This window comes from Rosa rugosa, chromosome 6 (genome assembly GCF_958449725.1).
Source record: "Rosa rugosa chromosome 6, drRosRugo1.1, whole genome shotgun sequence".
Taxonomy (NCBI): Eukaryota; Viridiplantae; Streptophyta; class Magnoliopsida; order Rosales; family Rosaceae; genus Rosa; species Rosa rugosa.
In genome coordinates this window covers 35,273,428-35,287,661 of record NC_084825.1, presented here as the reverse complement: position 1 = coordinate 35,287,661, position 14,234 = coordinate 35,273,428, and the positions used below count along the sequence as shown (strand labels likewise).

The 14,234-nt window shown below is 40.7% G+C and overlaps 2 protein-coding genes and 1 long non-coding RNA gene across 3 annotated transcripts; all 3 read right to left on the bottom strand.

The window, feature by feature from the left end:
- Positions 1-255: 255 nt before the first annotated feature.
- Positions 256-4,036, bottom strand: LOC133714890 (uncharacterized). Its single transcript, XM_062141162.1, has 3 exons — positions 3,917-4,036; positions 3,625-3,833; positions 256-575 (listed from the first exon to the last, which is right to left on the bottom strand). The coding sequence occupies exons 2-3, from the start codon at positions 3,805-3,807 to the stop codon at positions 501-503; spliced, it is 258 nt and encodes an 85-aa protein (XP_061997146.1). The 5' UTR covers positions 3,808-3,833; positions 3,917-4,036; the 3' UTR covers positions 256-500.
- A 5,047-nt stretch (positions 4,037-9,083) lies between these two features.
- LOC133716660 (uncharacterized) lies at positions 9,084-9,899 on the bottom strand. The gene has a single exon (XM_062143341.1). The coding sequence runs from the start codon at positions 9,897-9,899 to the stop codon at positions 9,084-9,086; it is 816 nt and encodes a 271-aa protein (XP_061999325.1).
- A 2,096-nt stretch (positions 9,900-11,995) lies between these two features.
- Positions 11,996-14,163, bottom strand: LOC133717586 (uncharacterized). Its single transcript, XR_009849768.1, has 4 exons — positions 13,695-14,163; positions 13,474-13,607; positions 12,403-12,474; positions 11,996-12,250 (listed from the first exon to the last, which is right to left on the bottom strand). It is a non-coding gene; the product is annotated as an uncharacterized LOC133717586 (long non-coding RNA).
- Between the last annotated feature and the right edge of the window lie 71 nt (positions 14,164-14,234).

Below are 14,234 nucleotides of genomic sequence, written 5' to 3'. Positions count from 1 at the left end.
TTTTCCAATTGTCTTGAAAAATTGGTTTAGGCTTTAGGGGCTGCTTGTAACTTTTTCAAGTTATTCCTATCCTTGAGATGGTCATGCACCAGGAGGCCAACAGAGGCACAGCATATAATTCTTGGAATATATAGGCTTTAAAATTCATTATATGCACATTATAAGAGTGTTACTAAGTGATACCCACTCAGACAATTCTTCTCAATGCTTAAAGAACATACTGAATGACATCAACAAGAACATACTGAGACAATATGACCAATTCAAATATCTTATTACTTTAAGCTAAATAGAGAGTCCACAATTTATTTTGGTAATTGATGGTATAGCAAGTCAAAAACTCACATAATGAGTCATAAATCTGATCACAAAAATGTTTTAAAAGGCTGCTCGCTCATAATCTCAGCAAACATCTACCACAAGGAATAATTTGCATTCTGGAAGCTTTAGTTACAAAACCTCCAACTGTACTTCTTTCACTGGATGCTCCAAAAACAAACTCAGTAGTCTTTCTTTCCAAAGTTCTTGCACCACATTTGTGAAGGAATGGGGCGAACTGGTTGATGTGGCCGTTGCTGCAACAACACATACCCATATTTAAAAATGAATATCAACATAGCGTATAAAAATTTCAGTCCCAGAAGGGTGTGGCTCAAAACAATTAAAGAGGAACAGCATCTATTCCCACTGGATATCTTTCTCTTTTTGACAAGTAATAATAATTTTTCAGCCAATTTACATGCACTAAGGAATATTTCTCTGAAGCACAGGAAGCATCCAAAAGAAAAGATGTAGATACAAAGAAGCCAAAAAGATGGCTGACCAGATATTTAAGAAACCTCTTTCAGCCATGAACTCAAGGCAGTAATATGAAACCAAATAATGTCTTTTAGTTGTATAACCTTTTTTTAATTTTTTTTTTTATAATACTTTAAAAGCATGGTAAGTCTAACTAACTAAAATTTCTTCAATGCCATTACTTCTGAGGCATCAAAAATAGAACACAAACATTGATGCATCCTGCATCGTGCCATACTTCAACAAGGCCATGGGCCAATAATCCTGGCCAGCTAATAGCATAAAAGAAGGCCTGCATTGCCTTACCCAGTTTATTATTGAGTTGTTTCTTAATGGCTTGCAGATCTAAGTACCGTTTTATTACTGAGTGGGCTGTTTAGATTCATGCATAGGGTTTACTGCAGGGCAGTCCTAGCTCTAATCTTCAACAGCTTTGAGTTATACAAATTACAAAACATGAATAGTAAATCAACAAGTGTTTGTGTTTAGCAGCTGAGCAAGGTAGATAAACTTTACACTCATGTTTTCATATTATACATCGATAAAGTGAGATAAAACCTTAGCTATGCCAAATAGTACGAATAGCACCAAAATCGATATTACACCGCTGTAAATGACCTCTTTTTTTTTATGACATTTACTTAATTCAAAAAGCATGCACAAGCCGATATATATTCAATAAAAAACAAATTATAAAATGTACCACCATGTGCACCAAGTAAAAGCACATAAAAGCCAATAACCAAACCATGTACAAAGTTATTATACGCAAACCGTTAGTAACAAAGCAATTTAACAGATAGTAAAGGTCTGATATTCTGTATCACCAACAAATTGTGTGGCTTAATGAAGCACAACGCTTATATTATTGGAAAAAGAAACTCCAGGCTTAAACATCTTGCAGTTCATTGAAAACGAAGGGTGGTAATTCTCACACTCCCTCTTAATCCCTATACTCTCTTTTGTTTTTAATTCATATATATATACATCTTACCTCTTTTCCAAAATATCCCTGACTCATGACACTTTCAAAAAACCACCTTGATGAACTTGCAGATGTTAGTCAGCTGCTTAACCCTCTTTAATGTGCTGTGTTTGACAAATCATAAGACATGCTGACTGGAAAGTTCAAACTGAATGCTGAAATCTAAATTCATCTCCACTCTAGTCCCATTACCACCTCACCTTTTCAAATTCAAATGCCTCATATTCAATCCTCAAAATATATCTTCATAAATCACCCCTCGATGAGTTTTGATCTGAAATTCAATTACAACTTCAAAGAAATTCACTTGTAGCCCAACCTATATCTTTGATTTGCACATACTCAGTTTTAGCTCCAAAGTGTTTCATCTTTTGACATCCAAAATTCTCAATCTGATCAGTCATACAGCATTAGCAGCCCAAAACAGTCCCACTCTAATCCTTAAAAATCACTCATCCTATACCAAACTCACAAAACCAAAGGCAACTTTTCAAAAGATAAATTAACAACAAAACCCAATTCAAAGCCTTTCTGGTAATTATGGACACAGACTAGTTGCCTAGTCGATATTTCAATTGTTGATAATGTTTTTTAAAGTTGCCCATTCATCCATGGCATTCCATCACAATGCCTGGCATGGTTCCTTCTATACACCTGAGGCTGCTGAATGGGGTTATGCGTGAGCCACCCGATTCAGGTCGGACAGATGGCCACTAAGGAGCTGCAAGAGTACTGTAACTGTCAACATTAGTCGTTATGGGTGCGCAGGGGTCTGTGATCGGGGTAGGTAGGAGAAGACTCTGGTGCTTTGAGGGTTTGGGTAATAGGGTGTTCTGGAGTACACCAGCTTAGGTGGAGAGGTTAGATGGTTCTGGACTTCAAACCTTGGGAAAGCAGTAGTGATGATAGTAAGGGGTCCGTGTAGTTTTGAAATGAAAAGAAAGAAAAACATACACAACATTGAAAATTAGTAAAAATGAAAGGGAGTGTGAGGAGTAATAGAGAATGCGAAAAGCACTACCCAAAAGTAAAACCATTTCTACTCTTAAGGTTTCCGACACTAGTAGCTTGTCGTAGATATTCAAAGCATTCAAGACAGCAAAAGATTTAATGCAAAGTAAGTTCAAAAAGCATGTCAACTGAAGCCTACTAAAGTGAAGACAACAACTAGGGAGTGACATCTGGAGGATTGATCTTAACCGCAGGGTATAATGGGTACGTCCTCCAGGTTAGAGCATCATCGCTTTCTGAGAATTCTATATACCAGCATCTTCTAAATTCTCTTTCAAAACATTATTCAAATTCCAATTTTTGATTGGCTGTTACCACCAAATTTTAGTTGTTCATCTACTTCAAGATTTCAGTCACTACATTAACCTAAACTCATCTGTTTGCTCGATGCTACACTATATTGTAGAGCAAGACCCTGTCAGTAACAAGTTGACAAGCCTAAAACCCCAGAACAAGATGACAATGATAAAACACTGACAACCCCAGATCAGCACCCCATTCCCCACAAATCACAACGGAACCTGACTATCACACTAAGTACTATTTAGAAACCACGAAACAACTCTCGATACATGTACTTAATAAGTTATGTACTCATTTCCACGAATCAAAAACCTAAACCTCAACTAAAGCAAAACAATATCTAACAGCCTCAGTTTCAGTCAAGCTTAGAGCTCATCTGGGTCCTAATTTCACAATCCAAAACCCAATCTTCACCTACAACCCAAGATCCAAACTTTACCATCTCTTAGGTTCCTACATTTCTAAAACAGAAATCCAAAGTCGAAACCAAAAGAGAAAGGAGATGAATTGAGGTGAGATGAACGAACCTCGAGCTCGGCAGATTTCATGGCGATGGGAATGCAGATGAGGAAGACTCCGAACATGGCGAAGGCCGTGTTGCGCTTCCAGTGCTTGGGCCTGCAGTAGGGCCCACCGCTCATGCTCCACACCTTCGCCCTGAAGTCTCCGCCGTGGGCCCCTTCGCCGTGCGCATGCTCGCCTCCTCCCATTTGCTCCGATCACCAACTCTCTTTCTCTGTCACATCAGAAAACCAAAAATTAAAAACAGTGAAACCCTAATTGAAGGAGAGGAGGGTTTGGGATGGAGGTGAGCTCAACCTGACTGAGGGGATTGTAGAGCTGAATGAAGATGACAATGAGCTTTGCTTTGGGGCTTTTGCTTTGGATTTAGCGTACTCTGGGTACTGTTTGTCTATTTGGGTCGGGAACGGAGTTTCGGGTCGGCCTGTGGAGTCTTAAAGGCCCAAGTGTTTGTTTGTCCAAAAATTTTCAATTTTATCCGCGCAATTTTCCATGGTTAGCAAAAACTCTTCTCGCGCCATAGGAAAGACTATGTTATGTTAAAATTTGTCATGCACAATTCTATTTTATGTATTACTACCATTTTGAAAACTCATGTTACCATTTCAAATCGTAGCTTGTCCTAGAGAACCTTTGAAGTTTGAAGTTTGTGAATTCATGTTCAAAGCTTCTAGGTTAGTTAAGCTTTAGAAATTGATCGGGATAGCGATTTATAATTCATACTTCGTACCAATCAACTATCTTACTCATGAAGATTTGAAGCTCAAGCTTTTCTCAAATTTGGGGTATGATTTTCACGGTTTGAACTCATGGGAGTCAAAAAAGCAGTCGTCCATACTCCATTCTTTTGTTAGACCTTTCTTCATAGAGTAAAAACAGCCAACCAGTCCATATCTTCATTTCTTAGACGTCCTTTCTTTCTGTTATTATTTATTCGTTTTGTTTTGAATTAATTTGCTTCTTGTTTTTTCGATGTATATATGCAGTCATCATGTACAGGATCAAACCAAGGTAATGGATTAGAAACTATAAGGCAGTTGGCCTCGAATTACAATCACATATATAATGTTTAATCATAACCAAAATTTCAATAAGTTCAATGCTAATATATGAGTGCAGTTTGTAGACAAATGAACGTCACGACAAGAATTGCTAGTAAGATTGCAATCCTGAAAAAATAAAAGCAATGTAAGAGAAGGAGATTACTGGCTTGATTTTCCGATTGAGACTTGCAAATGCAATGGACTAAAGACAGATTTCATCCTGGCCTTGCGCTTGCAGTTCAGTGGGCGTCCATCTTCTCTAATACAACAATCCATGATCCAAAATTAAAGCACTATAATTTTGGACTCTAGCAAACCATAAATTATATTTTGCACTCTCTTAACACGAAGAAGACTTGTAGAAGAAATGAGAAAGAAATCATAAATTTGATACTCTTGATCTTTCTTGTTCTCTTGGATCTATGATCTTGATGTGTTTTTAAGGAGATATGATTATGAGATTAGATAGAAACCCAAGTGAACCAATATGTCTGTTCACTTATCTCCTTGAGAGACAAACTAATTCCTAAAAACACCTATTGGAAATAAAGACATGTACCCTTTCAATTTGAAAGGTCATGATTAATTATATTTTCATTCATATTTAATTGGGTATTTGATATAATTTCCAACAGTCCCCCTCATGAATGAAAATGACAAGGAATTAGAGAGTACAATTGAACAAAAGATGCATTTGAAGAGGTGTCTTTTGGACTTGAATCTTTCATAATGAAGACCTATCGGATTTACTTGGTGACGTAGTAGATATACAATCTTTGAACTGTTCACCGTTGGTGTAAACCAAGACAATAGGCCTCACACATCTATTATTCTAATACACTATGGTTCATACGATTGTGTTCATTTTGGTCCTGAACAATTCTACATTCATGAGAGCTTTGAGAATTAAGTCATATCATTTTCATAGAAGCGACCCCCCTTCTACTCTCATATAGGTGATCACTAGCTAATTAAGAATATTTTGTCATATTCCTCTTGATAACAAGATATTAGTATCATTAAATGTAATAACATACCCTTATTACGGCTGCAGACAACACACTGATTCCTCGACATTTCTATAAATATATGGCAGAATGAAATATCATAATTTGAATTATGTGTTATGAAGCTCTTTTTTTTTTTAGGGGAATGAAAGACTAATTCATTGATTAAGAATCATTATAATCAAAGATTAATATAGCCTCCACAGACGGAGGAAGATAAGAAAAGAAATCTATCTGAAAATCATCATTCTTGGCCTCCTGAGCCAAGACATGAGCCACACCATTGGCCTGCCTTCCAACCTTGAGGACACGAGCTCCTAAAGCCTCATGCAACAAAACTCGCAAATCTTCCAGCAAGAAGCCGAGGTCCGACCCATCTAATGCAACAGACGCTAATCCTGACACGAAATCCAAGCAATCCGTTTCCACAATCAAGGGAGTAAGATTATTCTCAATAGCCAGCTGCACCCCTAGAATCAGAGCGAGCAGCTCCGCATGTCGAGCTGAGTGAACCATTGTGATAAAGTGTCGAAATCCATGAAGAAAAGCCCCGTCATGGTCCCTAAACACCCCACCAAACCCCGAGCGACCTGAGGCTTGATCAAAGGCAGCATCAACATTCAGTTTAACGAAGCCCAAAGGAGGTTTCTTCCACCTGTGAACCGGCCTAGTAGCCAAACTCGACTGGGAAGAAGAATGAGCAGCTTTAAATTCTTCCAACCAACCCAAAGTCATTGGAACAATCTGTAACGCTTGTTTAAAATCACCCTCCCAAACTTTAGCGTTTCTATTTCTCTAAGTAGCCCACAAAATCATCAAGAAAGAGGCAAAAGTCTAAGGACTCGACGAAGAGGCCAACAAAAGCCAGTCTGCAACACTTGTATGGGTCGAGTATAATGGGAGGTTGGCACCCTGAATCAAACTAGTAGCATGGGGAGAATCTCGAACCGCATGCAGAGGAGTCTCTATTTCTTCATCACAGAGTGGGCATTGGGTATCTAAATCAATACCATGTTCACTAAGCCTACTCTGAGTAGGAAGAACATTGGAGACTGCTTTCCATGCACAAATCTTTACACTACCTGGGACTGGATCTTTCCACAACTGACGCCAAAGTGCAGCACTTGGATTAGGTGTGGATGAATCCTCAAGAATCCGATCCCGAGCAATATGATAGGATGATTTAACCGTGAACCGACCTCTTTTATCACCACCCCAAATCCACCTATCCTCATGATTCCAGGGACTAAGGGGAATAGAAAGGATCTTCTGAACAATATGAACAGGAAACAGCTCTGATAATAGTGTAGCATTCCACACACCTAGAGAACTGAGAAGATCAGCTACAGTAGTCACTCTGTCCGAGAAGAAAGCACTCAAATCCCCCCCCCCCATTAGCCACGGGTCCAACTATATATTAGTATCCAAACCATTACCAACATGTCGTTTAATACCAGCTTTAAGAATGTCACGACCCTGTAAGATGCTCCGCCAAGCGTATGAAGGCTGTGTGCCTAGAGTAGCTTCCCAAAAAGTACTATGGAAAAAATATAGAGCTTTGAAAAGTTGGCCAATCAAAGAATCAGGACTTTGAAGTAGCCGCCACCCTTGCTTACCTAACATCGCCAAATTGAAAGCAAAAAGATGTCAAAAACCCATACCTCCCATACTTTTGGGTTTACAAAGCTCATCCCAAGCCCTCCAATGCATAGCCTTCTTCTCTTCCATACTTCCCCACCAAAATTGGGCACACAGTTGGTGAAGCTCCTGAGGGAGCAAGTAACAATTCATTGTGTATAACGGTACTACCTGAGCTACCACTTTGATAAGAATTTCTCTACCTGCAGCTCTGAGTAATTTAGATCTCCAACCTGTCAATTTTTTGGACAAGTTATCTTTAATATAGGCAAATGTATCAGTTCTAGACCTGCCAACAAGGGTCAGGATCCCTAAATACTTTTCATGCTTATCCACCACCTGAACTCCTAGAATATGGGCCATACTGACCCTCATATGTGGCAAAACACTTCCACTGAAGACAACATTACTCTTCTGTAAATTCACTTGTTGCCCAGAAGCTCTTTCATAAATATTCAGCAAATTTCGAATCATAAGACAATCTTGAGGTGTTGCATTGGAATAAAGCATACTATCATCAGCAAACAAAAGATGACTAATAGTAGGAGCGCCATCACAAATACGTAATCCCAGCCATTGATCAGTAGACACCGCATGTGATATAAGGGCAGAGAGTCCTTCTGCACACAATAAGAATAAATAGGGAGACAAGGGATCTCCTTACCTCAACCCCCTCTGCGGTGTAACATAACCTCTAGGTGTGCCATTAACAAGAAAAGAATAGCGTACCGTAGAAAGGCAGGACATAATAAGATCCACCCATTGAGCAGCAAACCCCATTTTAAGCATGATGCGCATGATGCGCTGCAACAATCCCCACTCCAATCTGTCATAGGCTTTACTGATATCCAGTTTAAGAGCCAAAAAGCCTTCTTGGCCACGTCTCAACTTGTGCATGTAATGAGCTAGCTCTAATGCTACCAGAGTATTATAAGAGATCAAGCGATTAGGAACAAACGCACTTTGATTAGGGGAAGTAATATCTGGCAAAAAGCTCTTGAGTCTATTAGCAATAACCTTTGATGCTATTTTATAAATGACATTGCATAAAGCAATTGGTCGAAGATGAGACATAGTCACAACTTCCTTGATCTTTGGAATTAGAGCTACATAGGTGTAATTCAAGTCAGGAGGGATTTCAAAGTGAGTTAACATCGAAATCACCGCATTACTAAGCTCTTGTCCAACAAGATCCCAATATTTCTGGAAGAAAAAAGGTGATAGACTATCTGGCCCTGGCGCTTTCGAAGGGTGCATTTGAAATAAAGCAGTACGAACATCCTCTAAACAATATGGAGCCAATAAAAGGGCATTCATCGCTACCGAGACTCGAGGCTCAATAGTCTGAAGAACTAAGTCTTGAGCCTCCAAATCAAAATGTTGGGAACTGAACATAACCTGAAAATAATCCACCACGACCCCATCTATACCGGCTTTGGACTCTTGCCATATCCCATTCGCATCAAAAAGAACCTTTATCTTATTTTTTTGACGCCTATTTGAAGCTTTCTTGTGAAAAAATCTGGAGTTCCGATCACTGTCCTTAAGCCAAATTGCTCTAGAACGTTGCCTCCAATAAGTCTCGTCGATGGACATCAGTTCATTCAAACATTGCGAACACTACAGTTTGAGAACATTATCATTTTGGTCGAAAGGTTTCTGCAAAAGAGCATCCAGCTGAGCTCTCACCGCTTCCACCTCTTCCCTTCTACAACGAAAAACAGTTCTGTCCCATTCCAGAAGTTGAGTCCCCAATCCCTTAACTTTGCGGCACAATTAATAGAGCATGGGTTCCCCACCATAAGGAGTACTCCAAGCCTCCTCCACCTTGGCCGAGAAGCCTCCATGAGCACACCACATCTCTTCAAACCGGAATTGACATCGGAGTTTTTCATGACACATTTGTTCCTTACGAACCTCCAAGAGAAGGGGTATGTGGTCCGACCTACTAGGATGGAGATTAACCACACGTGAAAAACCAAATTCCGATAACCAGGTTGGGGTACAGGTGCCCCTGTCGAGCCTCTCCTTCGTGTTCGAATCAGACCACGTGTACAATCCTCTAGTAGAACCCATATCCTTCAGGTTACAATCCGAGAGGGCATCCTGAAACGCCTGCATCTGCCCTTGACTACGCACCCTACCTCCTGACTTCTCTCCTAACTCCAATATTTCATTGAAATCACCAGCAACTACCCAAAGATCCCCTGGATTCCGGGCTAAAGATCGTAACAGATTCCCCGACAAGTGACATTGTCCAGTCTCAGGATGTCCATAAAACCCAGTGAAACGCCACTCCACCTCGTTAGGAGCTTGGATATAGGCATCAACATAATACCGCTCCACATCTTGAACCCTAACCGAGATGGAGTCATCCCAGAGTAAAGCGAGACCCCCTGCTCTCTCCACACAGTCAAAGTGAGCAATATGAGGAAGCCCAATAGATCGTCGAAGAGACTGATGTTGTTCCTTAGTGCAATGAGTCTCACTGAGAACAACCAGATTGATGCGATGCTTTTGAATTAACATCTTCAGAGCATGTCTAGTTCTTCTATTCACAATTCTTTGACAGTTCCAAAACAGAATATTCATTGTGGGAGCGAACAAGGTGAATGGAGCACCCGCTGAAGCCGCCCGGCGGCACTACAGAAATCTGGAAAACCCTAGGCCAAGGCACCAGGGCTCTGCAGTTTTCTCTTCTCTTTCTTTGATTAATTGTATAAACCAAAACTTTGATAATGTTGAAGGAAGTTGACATCATGTGTGCCTCTTCAAACTAGGGTTTAGTCCTAGAGTTGTAATAGGAGATGGTTCTAGATTTCCTAGTTATGTTCGGATTCTATTACCTTTCATGTACTCTGTAAATCCCTATATAAAGGGCTCCTATTATCAATAATAAGACACAATTCTCTCTGCAATTCCATTTTTACTACAACACGTTATCAGCACGAGCCCTAACCTTAGCCCTAAAAGAGAAAAAAAAAACCCTAAAAACTCTCCTCACCAAAACAGCCGCAAGAACCCAAAACACGACCGAGCCTACCCTCGGCCGCCTACTGCCCCGCCTGCCACCTGCCGCAAGCCTCCTTGCTGCCCCTGCACCCAACGCCCAGCCCAACGCTCGCCTGCCAGTCTGCCAGCGCGCCTTGGGCCCAGCCTGCCCCTGCAGCGTCCCTGCTGCCCCTGTGCTCCTACCGCACATCTAGCGCGCCCGTACGCCTGTCAGCCCTCCAAGTAAATAGCCCGCGCGCCTGCAGCCTCTGCTGCCCCGCAACTCACTGCAGCCCTGCGTTCTAGCCCTCTGCCACGACCAGGATTGCAAACCGGTTGCAATCCTAGCTTAGGATCGAACAGCCACTGCAATCCTAGCTTAGGATTGAAGCGTTACCACCGCTGCAAGCCTCGCTTCATCATCTCCTCGGTTAGCTTCACTCCATCACACCTACATCAACACGCACGTGACTCAAACCCCGAATCAACAAGTAAGTTTTTGAGATTAAAGTTCATGCGTTCTTGTCTTTTAAATTCCTTTATTTGCTGCAGGATTTGAAATAAACGAACATGGGTTCGATTATTTAATAAGCGGAATTGTGGGGATTCACACTAAACGAACTAAGAGCGTTCGTAATCAATGAACTAAGAGCGTTTATAATAAACGAACTAAGAGCGTTCGTAATCAATGAACTAAGAGTATTCATAATATTCGGACTAAGAGCGCCCGCAAGCATCAAATTGTGACCATATTAAAACATCATTATTTGGTCTAATCCAAATATTCTTGGAAATTGATTTCTTGGTAGCATAGCTCGAAAATTTTATTATTTAGTTTTCGTGGAAGCATTGACTCCGAAACTAATCCGTTCTTGTTTCTCCTTCTTGGATATCAAAGTTGAACGAGCTCGATTTTACTCCATTGGATTCTAAGGGCACGGGATATTTATTGCCTACAATCCAAGAGCCCTGTTCTAAAGGAACGTACCACTCAAGACTCACAAACTGAGATAGATAATTCCAGGGCACTTACCCTGATGAAGCGCCACATGGAGATGGCACTCCAGTTTGAGTACATGAATGAGGATAGCACTAGAAACCTTTGTGTGGCGACCGGAGACCGGATTACCACAGCGCCGCCTCCCCAAGGAACCCTACACCCGCAACACTTGGAGTAAGTGTTTTGGGCCTAGAATTCCTCAAAGAGACAAGGCCTTTAGGTTGGAAAACAAGAAATCTATAAGCCCGAAATTCTTGGGCTTGTATAGTGGGCTTGGCTCGTAATCACAAGATTACGAACTAGGCGAATAAGAGGAAAGGAAGGTGGTGTTGAGTTGAGTTTTAGAACCTATGTCAATTTTTAGTTCATAGCCCCAAGTTTGCATTAAGTTCATTAAATGGTAATTTATGTGAGTCTTCTAGGTCTAGCCCACTAGGACCTAAATTCAAATGGAGGTTCTAACCCTAGGGTTCCACTTTGGTGGTAAGCAAGCACACACATCATCAACCATACATAATGTTACAAAACTTTAGTGAAATCAAGCAAGCCGAAAGGAAATAAACTTTAAATAGAGTAAAACAAATTGTGTCCTCCAAGGATTATCCTCCGTGCCTAAGCTTCAACAACAACAGCCTGCAAAACAAACTAAAGTAGGGGTTAGGCTCCTACATCCAGTCATTGCCCATGCCCGCCCCCATATCTAAGTTTAAAAACATGAGTTATTGTTTTGAATAAAAGAAGTAGATAAAACCGGTTTGCGCTTCCACGTGATCGTCACCACGTAACTACAATCCCACGGCAATTGATCATCTTTCACACTTCCATCACAACCGTCCATCTAGCCAATCACTTTCCGGAATTCATTAATCACAAGGCTAGAGACAAAGGGGAGATAACAAGGGCATGGTGCACACTGCCCACCACCGGTGGCTCAAGGAGGAACTGACCTCTCCTTACATCCCCATCAATTGCCAACACATCAATTCAATCCACGCAAACCATTTCAAGTTGCAAAAACAGATAATTTCCAAAACATGCAAGAGGCCTCATATAAAACATAGTATATGCAAGAAAAGCATAGATAGAGTTAAAGGCATCCCCTACCTGGAACTCGAGCTTTCTCTTGCAGCACTTGGCCTCAATGCAACCTTGTAGCAACCACCACTTCACAAGATCCTACCAAGATATCAAGCCTAGACCAAATAAGTGACAGTAATCACGATAAACTAGGCTAGCTATTCACTCACATAACTCTCCGAATAAAATATTTCCTTTAACCTAATTACTAACTAATAACCAGACCATTTGGGTTCTAATAAGGGGTTTGTTGTTAGGAAGAGGGGGTAAGAACACTTTTTAAAAGACAGGTTGCTGAAAACCGAAAACAGAGTTTTAAAGGAGCTGTCAAGGGTCACGGAATTGTTCAAAATACTTGAGGTAAATTCTTGAGAAATTTTGAAAGAAGGATGGCTTGTCAACCAACTCAGTACGATTGAAATGGCTATTGAATTTCAAGTGAAACCAAACAAAGAGTAAAGGTTTTAAAGGCTGAAGTAAAACAATGTGCAGATTCTTTCCAGAAATATAAGCTTCTGTCCCCCTATTTCAAAATTGCATAACTAATTCCAGAAAAATGCTTTTGGGGTGATTCAAATTCTGGAACGTTCATATATTTGTCTACTATATTTCTCTAGAAGAAACTAACCCCAAATTCTCAACGGTTTAGCTCCAGTTTTGAAATGAATGCAACTGGGTCAGATTTTACTGAAAACTGAAAATCTGCAGAAACTGGTTCTTTTGTGTAAAGCTCTTTTGGTACCCAAAATGGCTGGTTAAGTAGACTCTAAGACACCTAAAAAAAAGTATCTAAAGCTTCTAAAGGCTTAAAGTCCCAGTCACCCTTCAATACTATAAGGGGAAGGTCTTGTAGCTCACTAACATGATGTTTTGAAGACATGGTGTTTGGACAACAGTAACACAAATAAACTCTTTGATCAAGCATGATTTCAATGTTCAAAATAACCATGGTTTAGCATACACCCAACACATCAGAAAGAATGAAAGGTTCTAAGCTAAAACAACAAGGTTCCCACCACAATAGTGACAAGTTGTAATCTGCAAGAGTTTGTAACAACAACCAAAAATACATAGTGTTAAGGAAAGGATGATACTCACCAAAAACTAACAAAAAAAGATGAGCTTCTCTTGAGGATTTCAACAGGAAAGAGAGCTGAAGGAGCTGATTGGATCGAGTCCAGCCACAGGCCAAGAAGTTTGCTCAGTCTCGAACATGCAAAGTGAAACAGAGACTGCTCAATATGTAAATGAGGTGTTTTGAACGTATTGAGTCTAAAATCGAGGAAACAAAGGGGAACTTGATGGTTTAAGAATCTTACCAACTGTTGGTATCAGTCTCAAGCAAGGTGTTGGGGATTCGGGTAGAGCAAGAGAGGAAGTTTAAGCAGAAATCCGGAACAGGCTTGCTCCGGAACAGCTTCCGCTTCGATGGGTGTACAGGTCTCAAATCAATTCCGATGGAGCTGAAATTTGGAGGCTAGATAGAGGAGACATAGGCGAACAACTTTGATGAAGAACGTTTTCTGATCGGAGATCTCGAACTAGGTGTTTCGAGGCTCGTAAACGGACTGATGTGTCCAGGGACGAGAGGAAAGGTGAGAAGAGAAGGGTGAATGACGATTTATGGCCTGGGTTCTCTCTTTTGAAGGTCTGAGATGATGTTCTTGGAGGAGTTGCCCTTTGCATGATGGAAACGTGGAGGGGAAGAGCTGAACGAGGCTCCCTTTTTCTCTGTCCAACTCTGACGTGAACAAGGAAAGAGGAAAAGCTGAGTTTTGCGTGTGAAGGAGAAGGCTCAGCTTTGGGCAGATAAATTTGGGGTAAAAGAATAAGGTGGTAAAAACCCAAAATGATGGGGA

What these genes read in the sequence shown, in the direction of transcription:
- LOC133714890 (XM_062141162.1), bottom strand. Translation starts at nt 3,807, where the DNA reads ATGGGAGGAGGCGAGCATGCGCACGGCGAAGGGGCCCACGGCGGAGAC. An exon ending in TGAAATCTGCCGAGCTCGAG is followed by an intron (nt 576 to 3,624) that starts GTTCGTTCATCT and finishes GTGTTGTTGCAG; the next exon opens with CAACGGCCACATCAACCAGT.
- LOC133716660 (XM_062143341.1), bottom strand. Translation starts at nt 9,899, where the DNA reads ATGAATATTCTGTTTTGGAACTGTCAAAGAATTGTGAATAGAAGAACT.